General features: G+C 50.7%; 1 protein-coding gene across 1 annotated transcript in view; it reads left to right on the plus strand.

Moving 5' to 3' along the window:
* LOC140427179 (dead end protein homolog 1-like) overlaps positions 1-13,194 on the plus strand; it is a 50,524-nt gene that overhangs the window by 22,995 nt on the left and 14,335 nt on the right. The window contains 2 exon segments of the mRNA XM_072512759.1: positions 9,628-9,923; positions 9,926-10,094. Of these exon segments, the coding sequence (XP_072368860.1) occupies positions 9,628-9,923; positions 9,926-10,094 (465 nt within the window).

Genomic DNA, 13,194 nt, shown 5'->3' on the forward strand with positions numbered 1-13,194 from the left:
CCCCCCCCCCCCCCATCCCCCTCCCCCTCCCAGAACCCAAACATCTTACCCCCCCCCTCCCTCCCCCCTGGGTTGCTGCTGCTGGTCATCTATCTTCCCTCTAACGTTCCGCTAGGTAGTCGAGGAACGGTTGCCACCGCCTGGTGAACCCTTGAGCCGATCCTCTCAGCGCAAACTTAATCTGCTCCAGTTTTATGAACCCCGCCATATCGTTTATCCAGGTCTCCAGTCCGGGGGGGTTTCGCTTCCTTCCACATGAGTAAAATCCTACGCCGGGCTACTAGGGACGCAAAGGCCACGACATCGGCCTCTTTCGCCTCCTGCACTCCCGGCTCATCCGCAACTCCAAATAAAGCTAACCCCCAGCATGGTTTGACCCGGACCTTCACCACCTTCGAGATCACTCCCGTCACTCCCCTCCAGTACCCCTCCAGTGCCGGGCACAACCAAAACATATGTGTGTGGTTTGCCGGGCTTCCGCCGCACCTCCCACAGTTGTCCTCCACTCCGAAGAACCTGCTCAACCTTGCTCCCGTTATGTGTGCTCTATGCAGCACCTTAAATTGGATCAGGCTAAGCCTGGCACACGAGGAAGAGGAATTTACCCTGCTTAGGGCATCAGCCCACAAACCCTCCTCATCTCCTCCCCGAGCCCTCCTTCCCATTTTCCTTTCAGTTCGCCCACCAGCTCCTCCCCCTCTTCTCTCATCTCCCGGTATATCTCTGACACCTTGCCCTCCCCGACCCACACCCCCGAAAGCACTCTATCCTGGATCCCCTGTGTCGGGAGCAGCGGAAATTCCCTCACCTGTTGTCTTGTGAACGCCCTCACCTGCATATACCTAAAGAAATTTCCCCGGGGCAGCTTATACTTTTCCTCCAGCGCTCCCAAGCTCGCAAACGTCCCGTCTATAAATAAATCTCCCACTCTCCTGATTCCCAACTGGTGCCAGCTCTGGAATCCTCCATCCAGCCTCCCTGGGGCAAACCTATGGTTGTTCCTAATTGGGGACCCCACCAAGGCTCCCAACACACCTCTCTGTCACCTCTATTGCCCCCAGATACTTAATGTTGCCGCCACCACTGGGTTTTGTGGTAAATTTTTTTGGTGAGAGCGGTAGTGGCGCCGTCACCAGCGCTTCTAGACTCGTCCCTTGACAGGACTTCATCTCGAGTCTTTTCCACGCCGCTCCCTCTCCCTCTATCATCCATTTACGAATCATCGCCACATTGGCGGCCCAGTAGTAGTCGCCCAAATTCGGCAGCGCCAGTCCCCCTCTGTCTCTACTACGTTGTAAGAACCCCCTCCTTACCCTCGGGACCTTCCCTGCCCACACGAAGCTCGTGATGCTCCTGTCTATTTTTAAAAAAAGGCCTTAGTGATCAGTATAGGGAGACATTGGAACACAAATAGGAACCTCGGGAGGACCATTATCTTAATTGCCTGCACTCTGCCCGCCAGTGACAGCGACTACATGTCCCACCTCCTGAAGTCCTCTTCCATTTGTTCCACCAGTCGTGTCAGATTAAGTCTGTGTAAGGTTCCCCAGCTCCTGGCTATCTGAATCCCCAGGTATCGAACGTTTCTTTCCACTCTCCTTAGCGGTAGGCCATCTATCCCTCTACTCTGGTCCCCAGGGTGTATCACAAAAAGTTCACTCTTTCCCATGTTAAGCCTATATCCCGAGAAATCTCCGAACTCCCTCAATATCTGCATGACCTCTGTCATCCCCCCCACTGGGTCCGCTACATACAGCAGTAGGTCATCCGCGTAGAGTGACACTCGGTGTTCCTCTCCCCCTCTAATCACCCCTCTCCATTTTCTGGAGTCTCTCAGCGCTATGGCCAATGGTTCAATTGCCAACGTGAACAGTAATGGGGATAGCGGGCATCCCTGTCTTGTTCCCCTGTATAGTCGAAAATACTCCGACCTTTGCCGACCCGTGACCACACTTGCCGTTGGGGCCCCATAGAGGAGTTTGACCCAGCTAACAAACCCGTCCCCGAACCCGAACCTCCTCAGCACCTCCCATAGATACTCCCACTCCACCCTATCAAATGCCTTCTCTGCATCCATTGCCGCGACTATCTCTGCCTCCCCCTCTACTGGGGGCATCATTATCACCCCTAATAGCCGTCGCACGTTGACATTTAGTTGTCTCCCCTTTACGAATCCTGTCTGGTCTTCGTGCACCACCCGGGACACAATCCTCTATCCTCGTGGCCAGCACCTTTGCTAGCAACTTGGCGTCCACATTTAGCAGTGAGATAGGCCTATAGGACCCGCACTGCAGCGGATCTTTATCCCGCTTCAAAACTAGCGATATCGTCGCCTCCGACATTGTCGGGGGTAGAGTCCCTCCTTCCCTGGCCTCGTTAAAAGTCCTTACCAACAGCGGGGCCAGCAAGTCCACATATTTTCTATAAAATTCCATCGGGAACCCATCTGGTCCCGGGGCCTTCCCTGCCTGCATGTTCCCCAGCCCCTTGGTAACCTCGTCCACCCCAATTGGTGACCCCAGGCCTTCCACCTCCCGCTCCTCCACCCTCGGGAACCTTAATTGGTCCAAAAACTGCCGCATCTCCTCTTTTCCCTCCGGGGGTTGGGACCTATAAAGTCTTTCGTAAAAGGTCTTAAACACCTCGTTTATCTTCCCTGCTCTCCGCACCGTAGCTCCCTTTTCATCTCTAATTCCCCCTATCTCCCTCGCCGCTGTCCTCTTTCGCAGCTGATGGGCCAACAGGCGGCTAGCCTTTTCCCCATATTCATATCTCATCCCCTGTGCCTTCCTCCACTGCGCCTCCGCCCTCCTAGTGGTCAAACGGTCGAACTTCGTCTGGAGTCGTCGTCTCTCCCTGTATAGTCCTTCCTCCGGGGCCTCCGCGTATTCTTTATCTACCCTTAAAATCTCCCCCAGTAATCTTTCCCTTTCCTTGGCCTCTATTTTCCCTTTGTGGGCCCTGATGGAGATCAGCTCTCCTCTGACCACCGCCTTTAGTGCTTCCCATACTACTCCCACTCGGACCTCCCCGTCGTCATTGGCCTCCAGGTATCTCTCGATACATCCCCGCACCCTTCCACAGACTCCCTCGTCCGCCAGCAATCCCACATCTAATCGCCAGAGTGCACGCTGCTCCCTCTCCTCTCCTAGTTCCAGGTCCACCCAATGTGGGGCATGACCTGAGACAGTTATGGCTGAATACTCAGTTTCTTCCACCCTCGAGATCAGCGACCTTCCCAAAACAAAGAAATCTATCCGGGAATACACCTTGTGAACATGGGAGAAGAAGGAGAACTCTTTGGCCTTCGGCCTAACAAATCGCCATGGATCCACTCCCCCCATTTGGTCCATAAACCCCTTAAGCACCTTGGCCGCTGCCGGCCTTCTTCCGGTCCTAGATCTAGATCTATCTAACCCTGGGTCCAACACGGTGTTGAAGTCTCCCCCCATTATCACGTTTCCTACCTCCAGGTCCGGGATACGTCCCAGCATCCGCTTCATGAATCCCGCATCATCCCATTTCGGGGCATATACGTTAACCAACACGACCTCCGTTCCCTCCAGTCTGCCACTCACCATCACATATCTGCCTCCGCTATCTGCTACAATGCTCCTTGCTTCGAATGATACCCGTTTTCCCACCAGTATGGCCACCCCTCTGTTCTTTGCATCCAGCCCTGAGTGGAACACCTGTCCCACCCATCCTTTCCTTAACCTAACTTGGTCCGCCACCTTCAGGTGCGTCTCCTGAAGCATAGCCACGTCTGCCCTCAGTCCTTTCAAGTGCGCGAACACTCGGGCCCTTTTAATCGGCCCATTTAGGCCTCTCACGTTCCACGTGATCAGCCGCACTGGGGGGCTACCTGCCCCCTTCCCGTGTCGACTAGCCATCACCCTCTCTAGGCCAGTCCCACGTCCCGATTCCGCGCTCCCACCCATTCCCCAGGTGGCGCATTCCAGCCCTGACCACCCTTTCTTTAACCAGTTCCTCTTTGATTTCTGCAGCAGCAACCCAGTTATCTCCCCCCCCCCCCCCACTCTCTCCCCCCCCCCCCCCCCCCCCCCCCCCCCCCCCCGGCTAGATCCCCATCTAGCGTGATTGCTCCCCCCATATTACTTCCGAAAGTCAGCTGACTTCAACTGACCCCGGCTTCTCCCGCTCACTCCTTGACCCCCCCGTGTGGGGAACTCCCATCTACCTTGCGCCTATCTTCCCGTCATCACCTTTCTGGCGCGGGAACAAGGACAGTAAGCCCCGTATTCTCTATAGTTGTCCCGCCCCTTGTGGCGCAGCTCCCTCTACCGCCCCACTCCCATTCCCCATCCCCCGCCTGTGTCTCTTTCCCCCCACCGGCGCCCACATTTCTTAGTGTCCCCCCCCTTCCCAATTTACATCCCTTTATACATCGGCAGTGTCATTTCCCCTCTAACATCAGTCCCTCAGTTCCGATCCAGTTTCTTGTTTTTAATAAAGGTCCATGCTTCTTCCGCCGTTTCGAAGTAGTGATGTCTCTCCTGGTACGTGACCCACAGTCGCGCCGGCTGCAGCATCCCGAACTTCACCTTGTGTAGCACCTCCTTGGCTCGATTAAAACTCACCCTCCTTCTCGCCACCTCCGCACTCCAATCCTGGTACACCCGTACCACCGCGTTCTCCCATATTCTACTTCGTACCTTTTTGGCCCATCTCAGAACCACTTCTCTGTCATTGAAGCGATGAAATTGCACGATTGTCGCCCTAGGTGGTTCTCCCGCCTTTGGTCTCCTCGCAGGGACCCGATGAGCCCCTTCCACTTCCAAGGGGCCCGAGGGGGCCTCAGCTCCCATTAGCGAGCTTAGCATCGTGCTCACGTAAGCCCCGCAGTCCGCTCCTTCCACTCCCTCGGGGAGACCCAGGATCCGAAGGTTCTTTCTCCGTGCTCTGTTTTCTAGGGCTTCAATCCTTTCAATGCACTTTTTGTGGAGCGCCTCGTGCGTCTGCGTTTTGACCGCCAGGACCAGGATCTTGTCTTCGTTGTCCGTCACCTTCTGCTCCACCACGCGGAGCTCCATCTCCTGGGTCTTTTGTGCCTCCTTAAGCCCCTCAATTGCCTGCAGCATCGGGGTCAGCACCTCCTTCTTAAGCAGCTCCACACACCGTCTTAAAAATTCGTCTTGGTCGGGCCCCCATGTCGCCTGGGCACTCTCCGCCGCCATCTTGCTCGTTTTTTCTCCTGTCCCTATCTTCGAGGATTCTTCGCGATCTGGCCGCCGCCACCGATATTTTTCTCGTTCGTTGGGGGGGGACGGGACTCCCTGCTGTCTCACCCCACACCGGGTTTCGTCCTGAAAAAATTCCCCGCTGGGGCTCTTAAAAGAGCCCGAAGGTCCGTCCGAGCTGGAGCCGCCAAAACGTGCGGCTTAGCTGGACATCGCCGCAACCGGAAGTCAGGTCCCCATTCTTTTAATTCCCGCCCGATGCCAGCTTAGGAATCCGCCATCCATCCTGCCCGGTGCAAACCTATGGTTGTTCCGTATCGGGGACCAGATTGAGGCCCCCACCTCCCCCCGTGCCGTCTCCACTGCCCCCAGATCCTCAGTGTCGCCATCACCACCGGGCTCGTGGTGTACCGCGTCGGCAGTAGCGGCAACGGTGCTGTCACTAGCACCCCCAAGCTAGTACCCACAAATTTTACCAATTTCAATTAACCCTTGGCCTCAAATGGAGATAAATTGAGCGGCATCTGGCACAGTGGTTAGCACTGGGATGACAACACTGAGGACCAGGGTTCGATTCCCCGCTTGGGTCACTGTCTGTGTGGAGTCTGCACGTTCTCCTCGTCTCTGCGTGAGTTATTTCCGGGTGCTCCGGTTTCCTTACACATTCCAAAGATGTGCAGTTTAGGTGGATTGGCCGTGCTAAATTGCCCCTTCGTGTCCAAAAGATGATGTGGGGTTACTGGGTTACAGGGATAGGGTGGGTCGTGGGACTAGGTAGGGTGCTTGTTGAGATGGTCGGTGGAGACTTGATGGGCCGAATGGCTCCTCCTGCACTGTAGTGATGGAAGTCCTATGACCCGGGCGATTCTTCCCAGTGCCATCCTATTAAAACAGATTGTCTGATTGTTACAATGGTGAGGGCATCATTCCTGTTGGACACGGAAAAGGTAAACTGGGGAGGCTGAGAGGTTAATTTGCCATAGAATCCCTGCAGTGCAGAAGGAGCCCATTTGGCCCATCGAACCGAACAATTCATAATGCTGAAGTGCAAAGGGACTTGGGAGTCCTAGTCCAGGATTCTCTAAAGGTAAACTTGCAGGTTGAGTCCGTAATTAAGAAAGCAAATGCAATGTTGTCATTCATCTCAAGAGGCTTGGAATATAAAAGCAGGGATGTACTTCTGAAGCTTTATAAAGCATTAGTTAGGCCCCATTTAGAACACTGTGAGCAATTTTGGGCCCCACACCTCAGGAAGGACATACTGGCACTGGAGCGGGTCCAGCGGAGATTCACACGGTTGGTCCCAGGAATGGTAGGCCTAACATACGATGAACGTCTGAGGATCCTGGGATTATATTCATTGAGTTTAGGAGGTTGAGGGGAGATCTAATAGAAACTTACAAGATAATGAATGGCTTAGATAGGGTGGATGTAGGGAAGTTGTTTCCATTAGCAGGGGAGACTAGGACCCGGGGGCACAGCCTTAGAATAAAAGGGAGTCACTTTAGAACAGAGATGAGGAGAAATTTCTTCAGCCAGAGAGTGGTGGGTCTGTGGAATTCATTGCCACAGAGGGCGGTGGAGGCTGGGACGTTGAGTGTCTTTAAGACAGAAGTTGATAAATTCTTGATTTCTCGAGGAATTAAGGGCTATGGAGAGAGCGCGGGTAAATGGAGTTGAAATCAGCCATGATTGAATGGTGGAGTGGACTCGATGGGCCGAATGGCTTTACTTCCACTCCTATGTCTTATGGTCTTATGGAACCGGCCCTATCCCAATAGCCCCGTCACCTAACCTACACAATCCTGGACACTTTAAAAAATATATATTTTTATTCTCCTTTTTCACATTTTCTCCCAAATTTACACCCAACAATAAACAATAATACGTAATGAATGTAGTGTCAATCCGTACTCCAATTCTCAAAAGTGCATAATGAATAACTCCCATGAATTGTAGAACCCCTCCATCCTCCCCTCAGTTCAAATTTGACCTTTTCAAGCGTCAAGAATTCCAGCAGGTCCCCCCACCACGCCAGGGCACGGGGTGGAGAGGTTGATCTCCACCCTAACAGGGATCCGCCTTTGGGCGATCAACGAGGCAAAGGCTACAACATCTGCCTCCGCGCCCGTTTCCAACCCCGGCTGGTCCGATGCACATCTTCTACCCCCTCTAAGAGCTGGCTCAACACTGGGCACTTAAGTGGTCATTTAGCGTGACCAGTCCACCTAACCTGCACATGTTGGAATGTGGGAGGAAACCCACGCAGACACTGGGAAAATGCGCAAGCTCCGTACAGACAGTGACTCAAGGTTGGAATTGAACCGGGTCCTTGCACTATGAGGCAGCAGTGCTAACCACCGTGCCACCCATCAGATTTTTTTGTTCACCCTGAGATGTGGGTGTCGCTATTATTGCCCGTCCCTAATTGCCCTTGAAGGTGGTGGTGAGCTGCCTTCTTGAACTGCTGTAGCCCATGTGGAAATAGAATTCACCGGTATAGATGTTATCAAAAGGCTAATGGAATGTTGCTCTTCATATCGAAGGGACAAGAATACAAACAAAGAAGTAGTGAGGTACCCTCAATAATGATGCTTAGAGATTAAACTGTAAAGAAGGCTTTATTAGGCTAATAACTATGCTACAGATTTGGACGAGAGCTGACTGCTATACAGACCATGAGGCAGGCCTTTATGTATGGCTCCCAGATGGGCGGAGCCAGAGGCGGAGTCCCCAGGGTTCCAAGCCTGGTCTTAAAGGGGACATCACCTTACATGATGATAAGGCAGTAACCGTTCATCACAAGTAGCAATTATGCAACAGCTTTCCAAGAACCTGGCACACCTCCAAACATTTATTAACAAAAATGATTTTATAAATATAAACCTTTGAAACCAGTTAGCATTTAATTTAACGTTTAACTTTTATCAGCTGAACAATGACATAAAACTGCCTCTACTTTCACAAATTTCTTGCAATAAAATATATTTTCTCTCTTAAAACACAATGGTTCGGTCTATTTATAACTGAGGGGGGTTTTGACGCATTTAGTGTTTTGATTGGAGTTTTTTTATATTTATACACAAAGAAAATAGCAAATCTATACACCTCAGTTATAGTTTACAAATGCCCAGCATTTGAATCAGCCTCCTGAACCTCTTGCTACCTGGCGTATTTTCTTCATTCGCTGTATATACTGGGGTAGTATAGTGATACAGCTGTTACATCACATTTTGGGATATTAGATGAGCTGATGAAATGAAATGAAATGAAAATCGCTTATTGTCACAAGTAGGCTTCAAATGAAGTTACTGTGAAAAGCCCCTAGTCGCCACATTCCAGCGTCTGTTCGGGGAGGCTGGTCCGGGAATTGAACCGTGCTGCTGGCCTGCCTTGGTCTGCTTTTAAAGGCCAGCGATTTAGCCCAGTGTGCTAAACCAGCCCCTATGGTATGATGGTGGGATTTGGAGAGAGGCGCTATTCCCACAGGTGAGAACCAGGGGATTGAGGGACATAGCCTCAAAACTAGAGCCAGACACACCAGATCTTTGAGAGTGAAGTTGGGAAATGTATCCTGAAATGAAATGAATGAAAATCGCGTATTGTCACAAGTAGGCGTCAAATGATGTTACTGTGACAAGCCCCTAGTCACCACATTCCGGTGCCTGTTCGGGGAGGCTGGTACGGAATTGAACCGTGCTGCTGACCTGCCTTGGTCTGCTTTAAAAGCCAGCGATTTAGCCCTGTGCTAAACCAGCCCCTACGGTAAAGGATGGTCAAAGGTTGCACCTCCCTTCCACAAATAACGGTTGTTGCGAATTGATGTTGATTTTAATCTCAGATTGGCAGGGGTTAAGGATTATGGGCAAAGGTGGGTTGACGGGGTCAAGATGGAGATCAGTCCTAATCTGATTTCATCGTGCAAGAAGCTTGAGGGGCTGAATCTCCTTTTCCTGTAGTTCTGGTCCCATTTCGGCCCTTGTGCAAAGTGACTGCTACACATTCAGGCAGCATGAGAGCATAGTGGTTAGCGCAATTGCTTCACGGGTCCCAGGTTCGATTCCCAGCTTGGGTCACTGTCTGTGCGGAGTCTGCACATTCTCCCCGTGTGTGCGTGGGTTTCCTCCGGGCGCTCCGGTTTCCTCCCACAGTCCAAAGATGTGCAGGTTAGGTGGATTGGCCATGCTAAATTGCCCTAAGTGTTCAAAATTGCCCTTAGTGTTGGGTGGGGTTACTGGACAGGGTGGATGTGGGCGAATTAAGTGGGTGCTTTTTCCAAGAGCCTGTGCAGACTCGATGGGCTGAATGACCTCCTTCTGCACTGTAAATTCTATGATTCTATGCAGTTGACAAAATGCATGTCTTTTGGTATTCTTATTTGGCTCTTTGACAAGATAGACTATAGATGTCCCCGTTTATTCTGCAGGTTGGACTGGCCCTCCTCCTCTGACTGGATCTGAGGTCTTCATTGGCAAACTACCCCAGGACCTCTACGAAGACCAGCTAATCCCATTGTTTCAGTCGGCTGGTAAACTCTACGAGTTCCGTCTCATGATGACGTTCAGTGGTGAGAACCGAGGGTTTGCGTATGCCAAGTATGCCAATCGCTGGTATGCCCAGTGCGCCATTGCGATGTTCAACGGCTACCAAATCCGTGATGGGTTCCCCATGGTGGTGTGCAAGAGCACCGAGAAAAATGAGCTGTGTGTCAGAGGCATCCCGTGGGGAAGCAGAGGCTGGAGGTGCTGGAGGTGCTGAAGGAGCTGACAGAGGGAGTGATGGACCTGTCGCTCCACCTGAACACGGAGCGGAGGAAGAAGATGACAATGTTTGCTGTTGTCAAGTATGAGAATCATCGAGCAGCTGCAATGGCAAAGAAGCGGCTTGTAGAAGGTAGCGTTCGCTCTGTTGTTACCACCCCCTGGGCCAGTACGCAGTCAGTTCCAGCCACACTTGACCCGGATTGTAACACAATTGAAATTAACTATTAATTCTTAGAAAATACCCGATATCTTTGGCTGCCCAATAACTAGTCACCTGGTTTGTAAATTCAAACACAATTAATTTTATTAATTATAAGAACTATGACCCCAGGTCACTGTCTGTGTGGAGTTTGCACATTCTCCCCTTGTCTGCGTGGGTTTCACCCCCACAAACCACGGCACGGTAGCACAAGTGGACAGCACAATTGCTTCACAGCTCCAGGATCCCAGGTTTGATTCCCGGCTTGGGTCACTGTCTGTACGGAGTCTGCACGTTCTCCCCGTGTGTGCGTGGGTTTCCTCCGGGTGCTCCGGTTTCCTCCCACAGTCCAAAGATGTGCAGGTTAGGTGGGGTGGCCATGCTAAATTGCCCTTTGTGTCCAAAAAGGTTAGGTGGGGGTTACTGGGTAACGGGGATAGGGTGGAGGTGTGGGGTGCTCTTTCCAAGAGCTGGTGCAGACTCGATGGGCCGAATGGCCTCCTCCTGCACTGTAAATTCTATGATACTATGATTCTATGTGCAGGTTAGGTGGATTGGCCGCACTAAATTGTCCCTTAATTGGAAAAAATAATTGGTTACTCTAAATTTATATATTTAAAAAAAAAACTATAATGTAATATGCAGCAAATACAATTGGTTAACTATTATCTAATTCCTGACCCTCCCCCTTCTTTAACTCACCCACATATATTGACAAACCGAGGGGTGAAGAAAATATCACTAAAAGTAGAATAGATAAAAGTCTCTATTCCAGATGGACGTCCTTCCAGTACACCTTTCTCTTTAGTCCAGTCCGTCAGTTGAGTGTTCTTGCTTTCAGTCTGTAATGGTTTCACTGTAGCCTCTTCACAACCTCGAGACTTCTCTCTGCAGATTCAGAAACCGGCTGGCAGGAAACCTTTTTCTCACCGTTTCTTCTCTCGGTATCCAGGGGGGTTGATTTTTTTTTCTCCCCATCCTGGGTCCTCTGAACACCTCCCAGCTGAATCACTGTTGCTGGGCAGAATATGATCTTTGGCCAAGCCAGTGGCCACCAGCCAACAAATTGAACTGAAACTCTCCCGTGTTTTGTTTAGAAATCCAAATCTTTATTGCACAGTGTACTATTGTGCATCTTTTTGTGTTCCTCACTTTCTCTGCTCGACTTAAAGGTATATTCGCGGATCAAAAATGTTAATGACAAAGTAAAAGAAATGGGAAATAAGGGAGTCAACAGGAAACGTCCTTACACTGCCTTTCGAATATCAGTGGTAACTATTTTGGAAGCGTCAGCTTAAGTAGTAGGGTCCAAGTGGCCAACATCAATTTGACTCATTAGCGTAGTGATACTGTCGCTGGACTAGTAATCCAGAGACCCAGGGTAATGTTGTGGGGGCCTGGGTTCGAATCCCACCTGGGCAGATAATGAAATTTGAATTCAAGCAAAAATCTGGAATGAAGAGTCTAATGATGACCATGAAACCGTGTCGATTGTTGGATTAAAAATAAATCTCATCTGGCTCACTAATGTCCTTTTTTAGGGAAGGAAATGTGTCGTCCTTACCTGGTCTGGCCTACATGTGACTCCAGACCCACAGCAACTGCCCTCGGGGTTGGGCAACAAGCTGGCCCAGCCACCCTAATCCCATGAAAAAAATGACACTGGTCAGAAGTAATTCCTTCTACTCAGTGAGAGCAATGAAGGCTGATTCAGGCTAGTAGAATATAGAACTACTGGCAGCTGGAATAGTTTGTGCACGTGGCAAAGATGCCTTTTTGAGGGGTAGATGGGTAACTTCACAAGGGCCTGTGGCAGTCGGTGAGTGAGCCAGCAGTAAAAGGAGCTTCTCCTCAAAGCAGCCTCTTGTTCCTGTGCAGCAAGAACTAGACAATATTTCAGGCTTGGGCTGATAAGTGGGAAGTAACAATTGTGCACCCAAGTGCCAGATGATGACCATCTCCACTAGAGAGTCTAACCGTTTCCTCTTGATGTCATCTACAAGATGCACTGCTGCAAGTTGCCAAGGTTTCTTTGACAGCATCTTCCATACCTGTGACCTCTGCCACCTGGAAGAACATGGGCAGCTGGCAGACGGACGCAACATCTGCACTGCACGTCTCTTCCCAAGTTGTTCACTATCAGCGCAGGGTCAAAATCCTGGAGCTCCTTCCTTAACAATGCCATAGATGTACCTACAGCGCACAAGCTGCTCACCACTACCTTCTCATGGGCAATTGGAGATGGGAAGTAAAATCTGACCTTGGCAGCGACGCGGCCATTTCATTGTCAGTTCTGGGCTGGGTTTGAGGGAACCTTAAAAGGTTCGATTCCGGCTTGGGTCACTGTCTGTGCGGAGTCTGCACATCCTCCCCGTGTGTGCGTGGGTTTCCTCCGGGTGCTCCGGTTTCCTCCCACAGTCCAAAGATGTGCGGGTTAGGTGGATTGGCTATGCTAAATTGCCCATAGTGGCCAAAATTGCCCTTAGTATTGGGTGGGGTTACTGGGTTATGGGGATAGGGTGGAGGTGTGGACCTTGGGTAGGTTGCTCTTTCCAAGAGCCGGTGCAGACTCGATGGGCCCAATGGCCTCCTTCTGCACTATAAATTCTATGATTCTATGAAAAGGTTGCGTTTTGGGCCTCACCCCCACAACCCAACCAGGGTAGATGGATTAGCTATGCTAAACTGCCCCTTAATTGGGGGAAAAAATAATTGGGTACTTTTATAAGTTTGGTACATCCAGTGCTTCGAGGAATTGGTTGATCTTTGAACGTGTCCCTGGCTGTGGATAGTTGTTACAGAAACAAAAGTTAAAATATTAATTTTGGTTCTTCAAACAAGGCTCTGGGATGCAATCTACTCCCTGGTGAGCTTCAGACACCCTGAAACCGAAGAGAAGAATGGAGACGATAAAGACTTTATATTGTATTGCGTCTTATCATACAACTTTAATTACCTTTCTGCAAACACAGTTTGATGTGTTCACAATTGCAGCTTCCATTTTCAAGCAATGTCATAAGATTCCTGATAA

Source organism: Scyliorhinus torazame, chromosome 7 (assembly GCF_047496885.1).
Source record: "Scyliorhinus torazame isolate Kashiwa2021f chromosome 7, sScyTor2.1, whole genome shotgun sequence".
In the NCBI taxonomy this organism is placed as follows: Eukaryota; Metazoa; Chordata; class Chondrichthyes; order Carcharhiniformes; family Scyliorhinidae; genus Scyliorhinus; species Scyliorhinus torazame.